The 20,331-nt window shown below is 40.2% G+C and overlaps 1 protein-coding gene across 1 annotated transcript in view; it reads left to right on the top strand.

Annotated features, from left to right (window-relative positions):
• cux2b (cut-like homeobox 2b) overlaps window positions 1-20,331 on the top strand; it is a 195,954-nt gene that overhangs the window by 78,893 nt on the left and 96,730 nt on the right. The window contains exons 2-3 of the mRNA XM_052094874.1: window positions 3,631-3,741; window positions 8,243-8,290. Coding sequence (XP_051950834.1) covers window positions 3,631-3,741; window positions 8,243-8,290 — 159 coding nt within the window. The remainder of the gene's footprint in view (window positions 1-3,630; window positions 3,742-8,242; window positions 8,291-20,331) is intronic.

Genomic DNA, 20,331 nt, shown 5'->3' on the forward strand with positions numbered 1-20,331 from the left:
CTAATAACATCATACTGTAGGTGCACATTATATCAGCTTTTTTAAAATTAATGTGTAAAGGCAGAATTCCTGGTAAAGAAATACACTGCCCATGATCAGGGCTGGACTGGTCATCTGGCATACCGGGCATTTTGCCGGTGGGCTGACGTACTTTGGGGCTGATCAGGGGTGAACTGGCCATCGGTAGAACCGAGCGGGCCAGTGGGTCGGCTGCAAAACGGGCCGAATGGGCCACGATAAGCTAAAATGGGCCTTTGCGTTATGTAGAACGGACAACAAAATGGTTAAGGATAACATCTGAAAAGCTATGTATAAAAATGGTGCTTAAATTTGCATCTTGAAGCGATGTTACTTCTGACGAGAGCTGTAACAAAAAAGGTAATCCCAGAAGCGATCTTTCAATCACTCAAAAACAAACATGCACACACACACACAAGGACAAAGATCCCCCATTTAGCCTTAACAGACTGTAGGGGCAAGTGCTGTTAGCGAGCACCTATGAAGGCCAGAACGGTACACAAGGGGGTGGGTGGCCTGCACCACGCCCGACCACCTTTGTCTCCCCAGTGGCGATGTTTTACACACCGCACCAGGTACTCATTTTAGGCTGAGTTGACCTAGGGGAGGCCCGGGACCGGTTCAGATAATCGTCACTGGTGTTGGCCATGAGCGGGAATCGAACTCGGGTCGCCAGGTTCGTAGCGCAGCGCGTTAACCGCTACACTACCGCTCCCACCCGCACGCACAAAGCACAAAAAGCACAACCTGCAGGACAAGCTTCGCTATCATCCATTGCTAGTTCTAAAGTGACGTTTCAGAACTAGCAACGAAGGCTCTGACTGTATTAAAGCAAGACGCTGAATCCGTGGTGGAAGAAAGTAGTTTCAATCACAAGAGCGTTTTAGGGATGAAAACCAGAAAACATCTCGAGATAAATCATGAACGGTGTCTTAAGGTGGGGTAACCATTGTATAAGCGGAATAGTTGACTAATTATAATAATTGAATAATAATTTTTCAACAATTCAACGGTCCGTCGTCAATTATTCCTTACTTAATATACACGTTAAGCTTTTGTAATTGCACTAAAGCCACTTAAAAATGTTGTACACAGTATACTTCAGGATTCAAGTAACTAAAGTACAGAATGATTAACAATGGATATAAATAAGAACAATAGCAGGAAAAAATACAGGACATCTTTAATTCCAAAAACAGTCCTATATTTTTGTTTAGAATTAAGGCCATGCTGTTTAGCACACAATATAGTGTACAATATATAGCATACTTATGTCATCATTTATTACCCTCATGTCATTACAAGCCCATATGACTGATTTAGAAGAAAGTGTCCAGGAAGATCAAACTGACTGTCCCAAATCATGACCATCCACACTTTTAGGCTCCAGTAAACAAAACGAAAGGTTTGAAAACCATCCAAGCAGCAGTGCAGAAAGCCGTGTCTTAAATCTGGGGCTACGTTACAGCTTTTGTCCTCAGGAATTTTTTCTCTTCCATTAGATAATTTTATAAATTGCCTTTAAGTAAGAGTACAGATTAATTAAAACACTATGTTTAATTTGACATCATACATGAATTTAGTGCAGTAATTGAAACGCTCCCTCCCAACACTTTTTTTAGTTTTAGTTTGAATAGAAAGGCCTTTGACAGAAAGGAAACAGGAAACAGAAATGATGAAACATGACCAGGAATATGGAAAACATAAAATTGATCATTGATATTTGATTGGACAGATGCTGTATTAGGGGTATTGTGAACTTGAACGTCAAAAAAGGAACACATACTGTATATTTATGTAGTACAATAAGCTCTTATATGTCAAAAGATCAATGGAAATGGTATTCTTCATGTCATGACCCCTTTAATTTACTATGGCGTTGACATGGTTTCCATGTTTCAAAGAGTACCATGGTTTTACCATGATATATGTTCTAAATATTATGGTGCTACCAGGGTACCATGTCTAAAAAACATGGTATTACCATGGCACATTGTCAATTAACATGGTATTACCATGGAACATTGTCCAATAACATGGTATTACCGTGGCACATTGTCCATTAACATGGTATTACCATGGCATATTGTCCAATAACATGGTATTACCATGGAACATTGTCCAATAACATGGTATTACCATGGCACATTGTCCATTAACATGGTATTACCATGGAACATTGTCCAATAACATGGTATTACCATGGCACATTGTCCAGTTAACATGGTATTACCATGGATATTGTGCAATAACATGGTATTACCGTGGAACATTGTCCAATAACATGGTATTACCATGGCACATTGTCCATTAACATGGTATTACCATGGCACATTGTCCAATAACATGGTATTACCGTGGAACATTGTCCAATAACATGGTATTACCATGGCACATTGTCCAATAACATGTTATTACCATGGCACATTGTCCAATAACATGGTATTACCATGGAACATTGTCCAATAACATGGTATTACCATGGAACATTGTCCAATAACATGGTATTACCATGGCACATTGTCCAGTAACATGGTATTACCATGGAACATTGTCCAATAACATGGTATTACCATGGCACATTGTCAGTTAACATGGTAATACCATGATATTGTGCAATAACATGGTATTACCATGGAACATTGTCCATTAACATGGTAATTCCATGATATTGTCCAATAACATGGTAATACCGTGGCACATTGTCCATTAACATGGTAATTCCATGATATTGTCCAATAACATGGTAATACCGTGGCACATTGTCCAATAACATGGTATTACCGTGCGTGGCACATTGTCCAATAACATGGTATTACCGTGAAACATTGTCCAATAACATGGTATTACCGTGAAACATTGTCCAATAACATGGTATTCAAAAAAATTAAAAAAATAACTTACCACAGTATGTAAAAAATAAAAACATGGTTTATGTAAAAAAATATAGTATTATCTGTATATTTGTCTAAATAAACATGGTATTACCATGGTACCATGTCTAAAAAAATAAAACATAGTATTACAATGGCAGCATGTCTAAGAAAAGCATGTTATACCAGGGATCTTCACTAAATAAATATGGCATTACCATAGAACCGTGTTGTAGAACCATGTACAAAAAAATAAAACTACATAAAAAATACCTTGAAGTACTATGGTACTTTTGGTAATTTTTAGTGCCAGTTTCTCCTAATTGTTTGTGTTTTTGACACTATTGCAGTCTTCTGTAAGATACTGGATATTGGTGAATATTCAGAGTTCATGGTTGTTTATCTCTGCATGGGCTATTTGCTCGCTCACTCTCTCTCTCTCTCTCTCTCTCTCTCTCTCTCCCATTACTGTTGCAGAGGTATTGATTATTTTGGATTCTGATTATCTAAAAGGCCTTCTGTTACTGTAGGCATTGGATTTATTTTGGTTTAATTATTAATGGGGCTGAGCTTACAGTAAGCAGTCATATTTTATCACATTATGACGGATTACACGGTTAATATTCAGCAGTGTATATTTATTTATGTATGTACCAAGTTGTGTGCAATATGTGAGTGTTGGTAGGCATTTCTAAAGCTCTCTCTCTCTTTCTCTTTGTCTCTGTCTCGTCCTCTGTAGAGGGAGCTAAATTCAGTGGCGGCACAACTTGCAGGCCGACAGGAAGAGAGCGAGGACTGCCATAAACACCTGGTGGAGCTGAGCCGTGAATTCAAGAAAAATGTCCCAGAGGTAAGTGCGAGACAAATTGGTCCCACCATTTCTAAGTTCATTTTTTTATTCAATTAACCAGTTGCATGCCGTTCTTGACCTTAACCAAGAGGGAAAAAAGTTTTGTTTCTGCAAATTATTTTGGTCTCTGCCCCACTTTGACACAACTTCCCTGTCACGCCCCTATTGTCTTTGCTCCTCCCCTCATTTTGCCTCTCTTCTCTTGTCTCTTCCACTCTAAGCTCCTCCCATCTTGTCTCTCCCCCTCTTTTGCCTTGCCCCTCCACTCTCAGCTCTTCTTCTCTTGTCTCGCCCCCCCCCAACTCTCAGCCCCTCTCCTCTTGTCTTGCCCTCTTTTGTCTCTGCCCTTCTACTTTCAGCTCTTCCCATCTATTCTCACCCCCTCATTTGTCTTTGCTCCTCCACTCTCAGCTCCTTCCATCTTGTCTCGCATGCCTATCCTCTGAGCTCCTCCCCTTGTGCCCCGCCCCCTCTTTTGATTCCGCCCTCCACAATCAGCTCTTCCCCTCTTGTTTTGCCCCTATTTTGCCAACTCTCAGCTCCTCCAATCTTGTCTTCCCCCCTTTTTTGTCTCCGCCCCTCCACTATCAGCTCTTCTCCTCTTGTCTCGCACCCCCACTATCAGCTCCTCCCCTCTTGTCTCACCCCTTCTTTGTCTCCTCCCTTCCACTCTCAGTTCCTCCCATTTTGTCTCGCCCCATCATTTGTCTCCGCCCTTACTCTCTTAGCTCCTCCCATCTTGTTTCGTCCACTCATTTGTCTCCACCCTTCCACTCTCAGCCCTTCCCCTCTTGTTTTGCCCGCCTATCCTCTCTCAGCTCCTCCCATCTTTCTTTTCTCCCTCTTTTGTCTCCTCCCCTCCACGCTCAGCTCTTCCCATCTTGTCTCGCCCCCTCATTTGTCTTCGCTCTTCCACTCTCTGCTCCTCCCAGCTTGTCTTGCCCACCTATTCTCTCTTTTAGCTCCTCCCCTCTTGTCCTGTCCACTATTTTGTTTCCGCTCCTCCACGATCAGCTCTGTCCTCTCTTGTCTTGCCCCCTATTTTTTCTCTGCCATTCAACTCTCAGCTCCTCCCATCTTATCTTTCCCCCTTCTATGTCTCCGCCCTTCATCTCTTAGCCCCTCCCCTATCACCTCTTCCACTACTCATTAAATATGATTGACAGGAATAGCTATTTTTTCCCTGAATAAATTGCTGTTATGGTTAAACCCAACAGCTGGTGTGGGGATATGCAAATATCAATTCACAGTCAAGTTTCTGAACCGTCCATGCCACATGCGACTACTGTTAAAGGGCCACGGTATCTAATCTGACTAGACCACGAAATAAACCCTTTAACAATATGAAAGAGAAACTGCCTCTCTAAATCTACTGATCTTTCTATCAGTCTGTCACTATTTTCATTGAAGCCATAAAAACGATTTGCCCCTCCAGGATCAGCACTAATAGTTTAACACTGAGTATCTGCCATTTACTGAGTTTGCTTGTCACATACATCCCTGTATCCAACAGAATCAGCCAACATCAGCATTTAAGCTTCCAAACCGCTCTCAAAAAACCCAAACAAAACATCTAAGAGCTAGTCGTTCTCCAGGAGGAAAATCTTCTTCTAAAAGTCCTTAAGTTCAAGTCCCTCTGGTTTCAATTCCCGAGCAATGCCTCTGATTCCTCTTCAGGTAAAGGTAACGGCGAGAGAGATTCTTGTCATGCGTCCCTCATTATACACGCTTTGACCTTTAACATTTTTCCTCGTTAGCAGTCGTCCTTTTTCTGAGGCTGCATTTGAAGCTTCAACACGAGCCAGCATCAGACCTCTCGACTCTAAGCCGAACTTCTTGTTTGCTCTGCACTTGACACAAATGTCATCAGAGACCATCAAGATTAGCGAACAACGTCTGGAATGGGTTAGGCTTTGTTGTTGTACGTTTCATTAAGCATTGTCGCATAATTGAAGACAAATTAAGCTGTGAATTAATTAGGAATTGTCAGTAAAGGATTGACAGGTGAATCGATACGAATTGTATAAATGGTGACGTTATGATTGTTTTTAATGTAATGTTTAGGGTTCCAAACAAGCTACGACGCTTACAATGGAAGTCTATGGGGCAAGTGTTCCAGACAGTTTAATAGCAGAAATATGAAGCTCATATTTTGAGAGAGCACATATATTAATATATAAACGTGTTAGTTGTGCTTAAAAGTTGTCTAATTGTCCTTTAGTGGTGGAAGTACTTTTCTTGGTGGATTAACGTCTGGTTATTATGCACATAGATCCTTTATGCAGAGGGTTTTTTTATGGGGTTTTTAATGGCCGTTGTTGATATCCAGAGAGCAGGGTGGCCGATAGGCCGATACAGTGCTGCAAGCAGCGGAAATATCCTGACCGTTTAAACGACCTGGATCGCCTACTTGGATTGTCATGGACTGACAATGAGGTTGGTGAATTACATCTGTTTAAACGAGATATCTGCGTATTTGCTGATGGTGTATAATAGAAGTTTTATTGATATTTGCCTTTTATCATTAGAAAAGTTACAGGGAACCGTTGAGGAGAGACTGTTAGAATATGTGGTTCAGAGGAAGATTTATGAGCGTTCAACAGGATGCTGGATCTGCTCAAGTTTTGTGAGGTTTGTTTATTATATCGGTTTGAACGAGACATGCACGGCTCTGATATGAGGACCGTTTAAACGAGACTGTGTTGCACACGGCCTGTTATTGTACTAACGCGATGGCACGTAACAACAAAGCAAACCGTGACTGATCGTTTACGTGTCTCAGTCGCTTCACATGCAAACAGGCGATTTTCGGCAATCTCAAGAAACAAATCGGCCAAATGGGAAAATTTAGCGGCCGATGCGATAGTTAAAAAGTCAGAATATCGGCCTCGGCGATATATTGGTCGACCACTAGTAAACAGTTACTTCTTGCCCGTATACTGTTTTTTGTGGTTTACATAGTCATGACAGGAGTTGACAATTGGATCCATCCATCCATCCATCTTCAACCGCTTATCCGAAGTCGGGTCGCGGGGGCAGCTGCTCCAGCAGGGGGCCCCAAACTTCCCTATCCCGAGCCACATTAACCAGCTATGACTAGGGGACCCCGAGGCGTTCCCAGGCCAGTGTGGAGATGTAATCTCTCCACCTAATCCTGGGTCTTCCCCGAGGCCTCCTCCCAGCTGGACGTGCCTGAAACATCTCCCTAGGGAGGCGGCCAGGGGGCATCCTTACCAGATGCCCAAACCACCTCAACTGACTCTTTTCGACGCAAAGGAGCGGCGGCTCTACTCCGAGCTCCTCACGGATGACTGAGCTCCTCACCCTATCTCTAAGGGGGAAGCCCGCCACCCTTCTGAGGAAGCCCATTTCGGCTGCTTGTACTCGCGACCTAGTTTTTTCGGTCATGACCCAGCCTTCATGACCATAGGTGAGGGTAGGAACAAAAATTGACCGGTAGATCGAGAGCTTTGCCTTCCGGCTCAGCTCTCTTTTCGTGACAACGGTGCGATAGAGCGAGTGCAATACCGCCCCCGCTGCCCCGATTCTCCGCCCAACCTCCCGCTCCATTGTCCCCTCACTCGTGAACAAGACCCCGAGGTACTTGAACTCCTTCACTTGGGGCAATACCTCCTTCCCTACCTGAAGTACGCACTCCATCGGTTTCCTGCTGGAACAATTGGATATAACTTTGAATTTATCAAGTCTCATATTAACACATATTTTGTTTAAGTCTTTTAGCTTTACATTTGATTTGTATACATGGAGAAGGTAGCCATGTATTTAACAGAGTGTTGAGGGTTCAAAACAAGATAAAGAAACAGTTCACCAAAAATTACCATCCCTGATGTGTATGGCTTCCTTACTTCTGAAAGAACACAAAGAATTTTAGATTAAAATTTTGGCTCTGTAGCTTCGTACAATGCAAGTCAGTAGGGTCCTAAACTTTCAAGCTCCAAAAAGCACATAAAGGCAGCATATCCATATGACTCCAGTGGGTAAATCCATGTCTTCTGAAGTGATATGATAGGTGTGGATGAGAAAAAGATCAATATTTAAGTCCTTTTTTTACTATAAATTCTTCTCCCTGCCCAGTAGGTGGCGATATCCACGAAGAATGCAAAGCGCCAAAAGCAAAAGAAGCTTTGGACTATTTGAAAGTGGCGATTTATAGTAAAAAATGACTTAAATATTGATCTGTTTATCACCCACACATATCATCTTGCTTCTATAGATATGGATTTAACCACTGGAGTCGTCTTGATTATTTTTATGCTGCCATTATATGCTTTTTGGAGCTCCAAAGTGTTGGACCCCATTCACTTGCATTGTATGGACATTGACTGCATTAAAAAATATTAAACACTATATATTTTAACCTTTTTCAACATAAAATGTGTTTTCACATTTATTTTATTAGATTTACTGAATGTTTTAAGTCAAACTTTTCTCATTTGTGAATTTCATTTTTTGACACTAGTACTGTTGTTTCTTTTTTTAGGAGGTGTTGGAGGTGGTTTCTCCTGTCCTCAAGAGTTTTCAAGCTCAGGTCAGTCAAAGATCACTGTTTAGTGATGTTAACACAGATCACAGAGTCAATTCAAATGATCAGATCTGTGAAAGGATCTGTGATTGTTTCTATATAAGGATAAGTCGTTTGCTGCCCATCCCAGGAACACTGGCATCAGAACTCTTTCTGCATCACATCCTCCTCCCTCCCTCCTCCTGTATTGAGCGGTATCATTTTCCCATCAGACTTAAGTAGCATCTCTCCTGCATTAAGACACAGGAGTACTGGAGGTCTCTCTCTCTCTCTCTCTCTCTCTCTCTCTCTCTCTCTCTCTCTCTCTCTCTCTCTCTCTCTCTCTCTCTCTCTCTCTCTCTCGCTCTGCCATCTTGTTGTAATAGTGCACTCCTCGTTTTTTCCCTGACATGCTTGCTGTCAAGAAAGTCATCTGATCTCCTCTCAAACCCTGTGCTACAGCCATTAAACCAAAGATCATAAATCGTGTTTGTGATTCTTGTCCGTGGTCCACAAAGCACATTGAAATGATACTACAGGAGGCCCAGTTCATCCGGAGAGATTCAGTGCCATCACAGAGCCGAGACGGGCAGAGTTCTGGAATGTTGCGTAGTGTGGGAATGTTGTGACGTGTATACAGTGGTCACAAAACTGGACACTTGACAAAGACAGACACTATTGTTACACTTTGTGGTTATCAAACATTAGTGTAAGAAGTTGATAGTAAAATGTGCTCTCCACGGCATCCACGCACAACTCACCACAGGCCCAGGGCTGGACTTGGAATTGAAATCGGCTTGGGATTTTACATAGCAACTGGCCCAAAAGTTGAGAGGGGGAGTGTTGGGGGGTGTTTGCTGTCCTTTACTGCATATCGCGACGCCGTTTTGTGGTCCCTTCTGCATAACACGGCGGCTCATTTTAGCTTATCGCGACTCATTCGGCCCGTTTTGCAGCCGACCCAGCGGCCCACTCGGTTCTCACGATAGCCAGTCCGCCACAGAACAGCCCCAAAGTGCGTCGGCCCACCGGGAAAATGGCCGGTATGCCAGCTTACCCTTCCAGCCTTGCACACGCCCCACCGAGAGTCGCTTTGGATAAAAGCGTCTGCCAAATGCATAAATGTAAATGTAAATGTAAGTTTCACGGCCGACCCACCGGCCCGCTCGGTTCTCCCCATGGCCAGTCCACACCTGATCGGCCCCAAAGTGCGTCGGCCCACCGGGAAAATGCCCGGTATGCCAGATTACCATTCCAGCCCTGGATAAACACCCATCACTGGTAGCATAATATTGATTACCATAAAAATAACGTTGACTCGTCCCTCGTTTATATAAAAAAAAAAAAAACTACATTTCAGGTACGGTGAAGCACTTACAATGGAAGTGAATGGGGCCAGTCCATAAACATTAAAATACACACCGTTTCAGAAGTATACATTACACATGTTATCATGATTTTAGTGGGATAAAGTCAGGGACACTTTACGCTGTTACATTGTCATGACAGCTAAGTTAGTGTATATTACCTTACACATAAGGTTAGGATGTGGGATAACATACTAAAATCATGTTAACATGTATAATGTTTACATCTTGTGCAGTGTCAGCAATGAACTTCTCCATTAAGGGGCAATATTTGCCCAATGGAATTGATTTCAAGGGGCATATTTTTTACCTTTTATAAGGGCATTTATTTTTAGCCTAAGAAATCAATGATATAAATCTGAATTATGACATCAAACTATAGGCTGTTACCAATTAAATCAAACCAATTAATATTTGGAGAGTTGGGAATTGGCACTGATTTCCGGGAATTGACGAGTCAATGATTTTTTTGTGCTAATCAACATTATGCTAGAATGCTGTCAATTGAGCTTAACTTACATTGAACCCAAAACATTCCTAAAAGTGTCCAAATACATCGAGAGCACTTTTAAACAGTCCTGACTTGTGCTGGAAAAGTTTAACTCTAGTTTAAACTATGCAAGCTTTCCGCACCGTCGGAGGAGTGTATGCGTGTGTGTTTTGGGTCCCTGTGATGCGTGCATGTGTGTGCGTGTGTGTGTGTGTGTTTTAGGTCTCTTCGGCCCGTGTTCTCCTCCTCTCTCCAGCACTGTGCTTTCACGATCTCCCTGGTGGTTTTTGGACCCCATTTGTGGCACTTTTAAAAGAGAAGTTGTTTCCTTTGAAGTGTTTGCGACATGACAGGTTTCTCTTTTCTTTTTCTGTTTCATTTCCTCGAGTCCCTCCCTCTCATCCCTTCCCGCCTCGCCTGCTAATTATCGTTAACCAGGCGGCTGATTAGAAACATGCATCGACCTAGATTCCCGAAGCGTTTCGGTGGCGTGAAAGGGTTAATCCCCGAGCTGTTGGCTGTCATTGGTCGTCTTCCTACTTTCGCTCCTTCTTCGCAGTCTTCTTGTTCTTTTCTCTTTCGGAGTGGAAGCCAGTTAATGAGGTCCCGTCAGATCGGTGGAGAGGTGTTAATTTGGCCTGGGAAGAGGAAAGGAGATTAAGGACAGTAAGAAGTTGAGTTTACAGCTTAAAATACATGTCCTTATTAATCCAAAGGCCCTGGGAGATCAGCAGCACTTTTTGGTTTTATAATGAAGAGTGTCTTATAATGAAGGTAATTTTAATCAAATTTTCTGCGAGAAGGCTCGCGTACGACACCGTGTGTGTGTATGTGTGTGTGTATGAATGTGTGTGTGTGTGTGTGTGTCTATCTCTCAATAGTTTCAGCCGCACCTTTGAGGCCTGATATCATAGAGGTGTCGCCAGTCACTCACTTATGCTTCAGAATCACCCCTTTTCTCCCTTTGAGGAGTGTCACGCGACCCACGCATAATGCACATTCACAGCACTCGCCTTTTCAAATCAGAAAATAGCAACTTTTGTCATTTGAAACCTATACTAATCGGGATTTTCCTGTTTGAGTTCACCTTAAAATTAAAATGTACATTATTCACTCATCCTCATGTTGTTCCAAACCCATAGGACACAAATAGAGAAGCTTGTGTTAATGTTATACAATGAAAGTGAATGGGGACTGATGATGTTGAGCTCCAACAAAACGTTATAATACCATAAAATTGGTCCATACAACTTGTGCGCTATATTCAAAGTCTCCTGATCCCGAAAACCAGTGACACTGACATCAAGCCGGGCGTCACAGGTGCCATATATTAATTGAATGCAAATGTGAAGGTTTACTTACATTTTGGTCTGTTTCTCACACAAAGCTTCAGAAGTATGGCTTCAGAAGACTTGGAATATAGCCAGCGGGTTTTATGGACTACTGTTATGGTCAGTTTTGGAGCTTGAAAGCCTTATTCCTCATTCACTTTCATAGTTTGGAAAAGAGAAGCCTGGACATTCTGCTAAATTTTCTTTTGCGCTTCAGGGTAGATATTCAATCAGGTTTGGAACAACATGAAGATGAGTAAATAATAAAAAAAATGATTCTTTTTTTTTTTTTTTTTTTTTGCTGAAATGTTCCTTTAAAGTAAAATAAATAAATAAATAAAATCAAATGAAGTACATTTTTTCAAGACAGTTACCCCAATTTTTACCCCCCTGATTCTCAGGACCGTGGCATGAAAAAAGATGGTCATTATGATATTCTCATTACCGGAATTTTTTATTTTTTTTATTTATACATCATAGATGTACACTTGTTTTTATCCTGCCTTTAATTTTTACTTATTTAATTTTTTATAATTTAAAAACTTTGTTCAACACTCAACAGCACTCTTTTACTGTAACAGAGAAACATAATGGGACCCACTTTATATTAGGTGTCTTTAACTACTATGTACCTAAACATTTGATACAATGTACTTATTATATACATACGTGTTGTTGCATTGTACTTGCATGTAAAGCACCTGCATTTAATAACATCTGTATTTACACTCTTAACCTAACCCTTAACCCTTACCCTACTCTTAATGATCCTAAATGTAGGCTTCCATTTCTTTATGCAAAATATAAATTCATATATGTATAGTATTTCAATTTATTTGGGGTTAAATATGACCTGGACATTTTCTTGACATTGTTCGTGAGAATCGGCCATTACTCTGTCTACACTGGACACATCAAAAGCAGATAGATCCGACTATAGTCAATGAAGCTGTCTACTCTGGAAGCCGTCCGTTGCGGCACGTCACGTCGACAGTAAACGTATGTCCCGTTCCATTTTGTGCTACATGAGCCACTTCCTGCCAACAAGACAATTAGTCTGTTTACAATGTTTGCTTTGACACATCCAGCGTAGACTGTCTCAAGACGTTGCGTATCGCATCTTATCTATCACAATCAATCATAATAAACATCTAAAAATCCCATTATATGTTCGATAATATATCATCTGTCCTCCAGTGCATCTGCTGTGACGTTTATTTTAATTACAGCGTGCATTTAAGACCTCCTGCTGGGGGATCCGTCGGTGCAGGAAACACGACAGGGTTTAGGATAGGTTTCAAATGATGTTCCAAATTCCAAATAGAATCCTTTCAACATTCCTTTAGGATTTGTGTGCATAGGGCAGACGCTTTGAGAGCCTATTGTGACTCTGGTTAAAGATGTCAAGCTCAAATGAACCAGTCTTCCTATCCCCCTCTTCACACCGAGAGAAAACATCCACACAGAGCTCTAATTATGAAAACTTGCTTTACAAAGATAATCCAAGGAGTAATTTAGCGTGCACAATGAGCGTTGTGGCGCTGTACAGATGGAGAATCTGATAAATAGTTCGGAACATGTAATTAGCAAATTCGTTCTGTTTCGTGCCATTAACCCCTGCGGCCCGAAAGTCTTCACCAGCCATTATCAGACGACGAGGTAAATTTAGCTGACTAAACAGCCGAACGCAGACCAACTATTTATCCTGCTCAGCTTGTGGGGATTCATAGTCAGACACCTGTTTTCTGGGGCAAGAGTGTCTCGGTTTGTTCAGAAGTATATTTAAAACACTCAGCAACATTCTATAATTAATCTGTGGAGTGGATGAGTTTCTGCATACGTGCACGCATCAGGGTATTTAGGCCCTTTTTTACCAAGTGGGTTTCAGTTTTGATGCACTATTGGTGCTGTGTGGAAAGCAAAATGGGACTGTAAGGATGAGTCTTCAAGTCATGTTGGAATGATCGTATTTATTAGCATGCATATTGCTAATAGTCTTAGTGCGCATAATGCGCAGTCCACTTAACAACAAGTAAGCATTTGTAGGTTGATTTCCCCTAAAAGTGTAGCACTGTTGCTCTGTGGCGCTATCAACAACTTCCTTTGTTGGTTTAAACGGCCAGTCCAGCCTGACACAACAACATTAACTCAAACAATTGTGTGAGTTTAAGGCGGGACTATCTGTTTATTCAACCAATGGAAGACAGGAGAGTTTTCTGGAAAGGTATTGAAAACAATTATTATTATTTCATGCAACTCCATGGATGATGTTAGGGATGTGTGGATCAAGTATTGATACTTGTGATACTGCTATTGTATTGAGAATATCGACATGTAAAAATATACTAGTGATTTTATTATTTCGTTACCATGAAAATGTACGAGTTTATTGTACATTTCATTTTATACTTGCATAATTATACAGGAACTTTTTCTCCTTTTGCTCATCTGAACTCACAGAAATGCCGAAAGACACAAGCAGTTACAGACAGCGCTCAATCGAGTAAAACTGGATGTGCCATTATTTAGTTAGTTATTATAATGAGTTTGTGTGATGTTGGTTACAAGTTTATTTAAATTAAAAGTAGGGCTGTCTAATTATTGCATTGATTCTGTGTGACTAATTATATGAAAAATAACTTTACGCAACTAATCATGTACCTGAACCGTAATAAGGTAATGTTCCTAACATCGGAGCAATTCATGTTTTAAATACCACCTGTTTTCAGCAGGGGGCAGTAAGCGCAACTCCATCTGTACAGACAACGCACAGCTGTGTACAGGGCTGGACTGGGAAGAGAAATTGGCCTGGGATTTTACATGGCAATTGGCCCAAAACTTGTTTAGGGGTGGTGAGACAAAAGTTGTTTTGGGGGTTTTGGTGGGGGGGTGTTCACTGTCCTTTTCTGCATATTTGTGGTCCGTTCTGCATAACGCGGCCAATTTGGCCCATTTCGCGGCCCGCACTGATCGCCCGATGGCCAGTCAGCCCCTGATCGGCACCAAGTGCGTCGGCCCACCGGGAAAATGTCCGGTATGCCAGATTACCAGCCCTGGCTGTATAGTGTTCAGAGAACGAACCAAACTCACTCTTGCTTGACACAAGATAAGAATACATTCTTGCATTCAAACACAGCTGGATGGAGCACAATTCTCAATGCATTTAACTTGACACAGAGACCTAAAAATGCTGTGCTAGTGATAAGACACACCCAAAGTGAGACGCTCCAAAAGAGTCCGTCTGACGCATGTGTACATTGACGCATCCTTAGAAAAGCCCTGATAATAATAATACCTCAGACAGTTAGACAGTTAGAATTTAATTACAAAATGGGATTACTGTGGACAGTAGGCTTATGTTCAATAATATGGAATAATCAATCATTTGCCCTGTAAAGCCATTCTTTATCTTTGTCTTTGTCGTATCAATATTTTACTTTTCTGCAGTAGTGGTTCTAGCTTGTTTTGCGCCCTGGGGGAAACCCGCTTCAACACGCCCCCAAAGTTGTTGACTGGGGGGGGGTGGCGCTGCCACTGCTCGTCTGACACAATAATGTTAGGCATCTTAATTATCTTAATTATTTATAATATATATATATATATATATATATATATATATATATATATATATATATATATATATATATAATTCTGTTTATAATTATATGAATATAATTATTTAATAATTGTATTTAAAATTATTATTATTCGAGGGAACTTTTTCTGGGAACATTTATACAAATATGCGATTAATTCAATTAATGAATCAGTATATCATGTATTTAATTAAATAAAATAAAAAATATCGATTGACAGCCGTAATTATAAGTAGTAAAAACATTAAAGTGTTCTGTTTTTGTTGTTAATAAATGATAAACAAACAAAAATTGAAGTCTAATAATTTTTTGTTTATGCTTATAAATGTTAAAATTATGGCTTATAAACATAATATTTAACATGACCCATTGTATCGGCAATTGTCATCGGTATTGTCATCGGTATCGTATCAGTATTGGCACCGGTATTGTTATCGGTAGTGCCATCGGTATTGTATCGGTATTGTCATCAGTATTGTCATCGGTATTGTTATCGGTATTGTTATCGGTATTGTTATCGGTATTGTATCAGTATTGTCATCGGTATTGTCATCAGTATTGTCATTGGTATTGTTATCAGTATTGTCATCAGTATTGTCATTAGTATTGTCATTGGTATTGTTATCGGTATTGTATCGGTATTGTTATCGGTATTGTCATTGGTATTGTCATCGGTATTGTTATCGCTATTGTATCGGTATTGTCATCAGTATTGTCATCAGTATTGTCATTGGTATTGTTATCAGTATTGTCATCAGTATTGTCATTAGTATTGTCATTGGTATTGTTATCGGTATTGTATCGGTATTGTTATCGGTATTGTCATCAGTATTGTCATCGGTATTGTTATCGCTATTGTATCGGTATTGTCATCAGTATTGTCATTGGTATTGTTATCGGTATTGTCATCAGTATTGTCATTGGTATTGTTATTGGTATTGTATCGGTATTGTCATCGGTATTGTCATCAGTATTGTCATTGGTATTGTTATCGGCATTGTCATCGGTATTGTCATCAGTATTGTCATCGGTATTGTATCGGCATTGTCATCGGTATTGTCATTGGTATTGTCATCAGTATTGTCATCGGTATTGTATTGGCATTGTCATCGGTATTGTCATCGATATTGTCATCGGTATTGTCATCAGTATTGTTATCGGTATTGTATCGGTATTGTCATCGGTATTGTTATCGGTATTGTCATCAGTATTGTCATTGGTATTGTTATCGGTATTGTCATCAGTATTGTCATTGGTATTGTTATCGGTATTGTCATCAGTATTGTCATCGATATTGCCATCGGTATCGCCATTGGTACTGTTATCGGTATTGTCATCAGTATTGTTATCGGTATTGTATCGGTATTGTCATCGATATTGTTATCGGTATTGTATCGGTATTGTCATCAGTATTGTCATTGGTATTGTTATCGGTATTGTCATCGGTATTGCCATCGGTATTGTCATCGGTATTGTCATCGGTAGTGTCATCGGTAGTGTCATCGGTATTGTTATCGGTCTTGTCATCGGTAGTGTCATCGGTAGTGTCATCGGTAGTGTCATCGGTATTGTTATCGGTATTGTCATCGGTAGTGTCATCGGTAGTGTCATCGGTATTGTATCGGTATTGTCATTGGTATTGTTATCGGTATTGTATCGGTATTGTCATCGGTATTGTCATCAGTATTGTCATTGGTATTGTTAGCGGTATTGTATCGGTATTGTCATCGGTATTGTTATCGGTCTTGTCATCAGTATTGTCATCGGTATTGCCATTGGTATTGTTATCGGTATTGTATCTGTATTGTCACCGGTATTGTTATCGGTAGTGTATCGGTATTGTCATAGGTATTGTTATCGGTATTGTCATCAGTATTGTCATCGCTATTGTTATCGGTATTGTATTGGTATTGTTATCGGTATTGTTAGTGGTATTGTATCGGTATCGTCATCGGTATTGTTACCGGTATTGTTATCAGTATTGTCATCGGTATTGTCATCAGTATTGTCATCGGTATTGGTATCGGTATTGTATCTGTATTGTCATCGGTATTGTTATCGGTATTGTATCGGCATCGTCATCGGTATCGTCATTGGTATTGTTATCGGTATTGTGTCGGTATTGTTACCGGTATTGGTATCGGTATTTTCATTGGTATGGTTATCGGTATTGTTATTGGTATTGTCATAGGTATTGGTAGCGTTATTGTTATCGGTATTGGTATCGATATTGCCAGCGCTATTGGTGTCGGTATTGTCATCGGTATATTGGTATCGTTATTGTTATTGGCGACATTGGACTTCATAGTAGTTGGTATTAGATTGAAAAGGAAAAAAAGGGCGATTTAAGCAAATAAAAACACAAATGAGTCAAAGTTCCTACATTACATAATGATAAAACTTGTGACAGGTGTGTTAAATACGGTCAATTTTATTCTCTTTTGATAATCGTACACCTGTAGAACATGCTTGAACAGCGTAGCTTCGTTTATCATCCGCAATGTGAGTGCCATGTCTCTTTAGGCACTCGAACTGCTGCTGAGCTAATGGGAGTTTAGCATATTTGTTTCTCTTTATGTCATTTTCCGAGCATCAGGCAATGGATTGCCTTTATCATCGGAGATATCCAGTAAATATCCAACATCCGACTCTGAATGGAGCGTAGCATAGCAATATAACTTGTGCGAAAAACGTGACTCATTTACCCATTTTTTTTTTTTAAGCAACAGGCTTGTTCAACCTAATATTCAACCTAATATTTGCATCATTCTGTTGCATTATAGCGATAATATCTATGCAGTTTGCGTTGATATTTAATTTTATGTTTTATTTTAAGTATTTTTGTACGATTATTATTGATTGTACGACTTTGATGTGAAATTTAAAATCTGTGTTCTGATGCAAAACCAGTTGAACCATCGATTGATATGACATTATAAATCACACCAGTCTGTTGTTTGTGTCTGTGGCTTCTTTCGGGCGTCAACTCATCTGACCTTGCGGTGTGCCCTGAATACCCGCCGCAAGGTAAGTCGCTCCGTCTTTGATCCTGCGACAACATGCAAGACCGGTCCTTACTCTAATTTTTAATTGATTCCTGGAGGAAATGAGAATTCATCTTGAATGTATAAATATGTCATGAATTGTGGAATAAATCAAAGAGTTAAGGCATGATAATTAATTATAGAAGTATGTAAGAGAAGAGAGAAGGATGAAAAAGTTCAAGTGTGTTATGTTGCTAGCTTCCTCTCAGCGTTATGATGTGGAGAGCTGTAATTACCTTTCTTTTCGCGAGGCTGCCTCCGGCTGCGCCGATTTGTACGCTCCTGTGGGCCTGCCGGTCGTAAACCTTTTCCCAAGCTAATTGTCATGAGGGCCCAATGCACTGCCATAAGTGAGTGTGCGAACGGGGTACTGTCTCACACACACGCTTTTACAAAGACTCAATGGGTATGGGCTGTGGTGTACATTTGCAGCTCTGTTCCTAAATTTAGGGAGCCTACATAGGCAGTTACCTCCTAAGGCAGCAAATAACTCATTTCCTTGTTGAAAAGAAATGGCTTAAAAGTGGGGGTGGTCAAACCGAACACGTTTTTCCATTTTTCTGCGCTGTTTTTCAATTGTTTTATTACCTTTTGTAGTAAAATGCATCTCTAAAAATGCATCTTGATTCTTTGAGCTTTTTTAGGGCTGGCATTGATAAAGATTTGCATTTCACAAGCTTTCGATTCGTTTGGGTGTATTTCAGTTAAAAAGTCTGTTTTGCATAAGAATGATTCTCTCTCAGCTAATGCTGTTAATTATATAGGGGACCTTCTAACTTGGTACAAAAATTGCCAAGTGTTACGAAAATGTTAATGTTAATGCACTGAATATTTTAATAAAATATTTTCATTGGATTTTTATCCATTTATTCACATTTTAGCTTTTAAAAAATGTACAAATTCCAGGTTTTCCACCAATAAATATGATTAAAGTTGTATAAAGCAGTATGTAGTATACATTTGTATGCTGTGTATATATATATATATATTTACATTTATGCATTTGGCAGACACTTTTATCCAAAGCGACTTAGTCACTTATTATAGGGACAATCCCCCCGGAGCAACCTGAAGTTAAGTGCCTTGCTCAAGGACACAATGGTGGTGGCTGTGGGGATCGAACCAGCAACCTTCTGATTACCAATTATGTTCTTTAGCCCACTACGCCACCACCACTCCATATATATATATATATCCACTGGCAGCCACATGTTTGGAATAATGTGCAGATTTTGCTGTTTCGGAAGAAAATTGCTATTTTAATTCACCAAAGTGGCATTCAACTGATCACAAAGTATAGTCGGGACATTACTGATGTAAAAAGCAGCACCATCACTATTTAAATAAAGTCATTTTTGATCAAATCTAGACAGCAGCATCACTCAACACCTTATTTTTATACCTTAATTGTGCTAAATTGCTAATTTGGATCTAGATAATCACTTGCCGTTATATCAAACACAGCTGAAAGATATTTGGTTCTTTAAATGAAGCTTAACTTTGTCTTTGTGTTTATTTTTGAGTTGCCACAGTATGCAATAGACCGGCATGTCTTGAGGTCAATATTAGGTCAAAAATGGCAAAAGAAACAACTTTCTCTAGAAACTCATCAGACAATCATTGTTTTAAGGCGATACAGTGCTTGAAATTGCCAAAAATCTGAAGATTTAATCCAAAGGTGTAACTAAAGTCTTCAAAGATAAAGCACAACTGTCTCTAACAAGGACAGAAAGAGATGTGGAAGACCAGATGTGCAACTAAACAAGAGGAGAAGTACATCAGAGTCTCTAGTTTGAGAAATAGACGCCTCACATGTCCTCCGCTGACAGCTTCATTGAGCTAAAGTGTGTGTGTTTGTGTGTGTGTGTGTGTGTGTCTGTGTAGACTAATGTCTGTATGGTTGTGTCTGTATGTGTGTGTGTGTGTGTGTGTGTTTCTGTATGTGTGTGTGAGTGTGTGTATGTGTGTGTTTGTGTGTCTGTGTGTGACTGTGTTTGTGAGTTTTGACTGTGTGTGTGTCTCTGTATGTGTGTGTGTTTGTGTGTGTTTTGACTGTGTGTGTGTGTATGTGTGTGTTTGTGTGTCTGTGTGTGACTGTGTTTGTGAGTTTTGACTGTGTGTGTGTCTCTGTATGTGTGTGTGTTTGTGTGTGTTTTGACTGTGTGTGTGTGTGTGTGTGTGTTGTGTGTCTGTGTGTGACTGTGTTTGTGAGCTTTGACTGTGTGTGTGTCTCTGTATGT

Source organism: Xyrauchen texanus, chromosome 27 (assembly GCF_025860055.1).
Source record: "Xyrauchen texanus isolate HMW12.3.18 chromosome 27, RBS_HiC_50CHRs, whole genome shotgun sequence".
NCBI lineage: Eukaryota > Metazoa > Chordata > Actinopteri > Cypriniformes > Catostomidae > Xyrauchen > Xyrauchen texanus.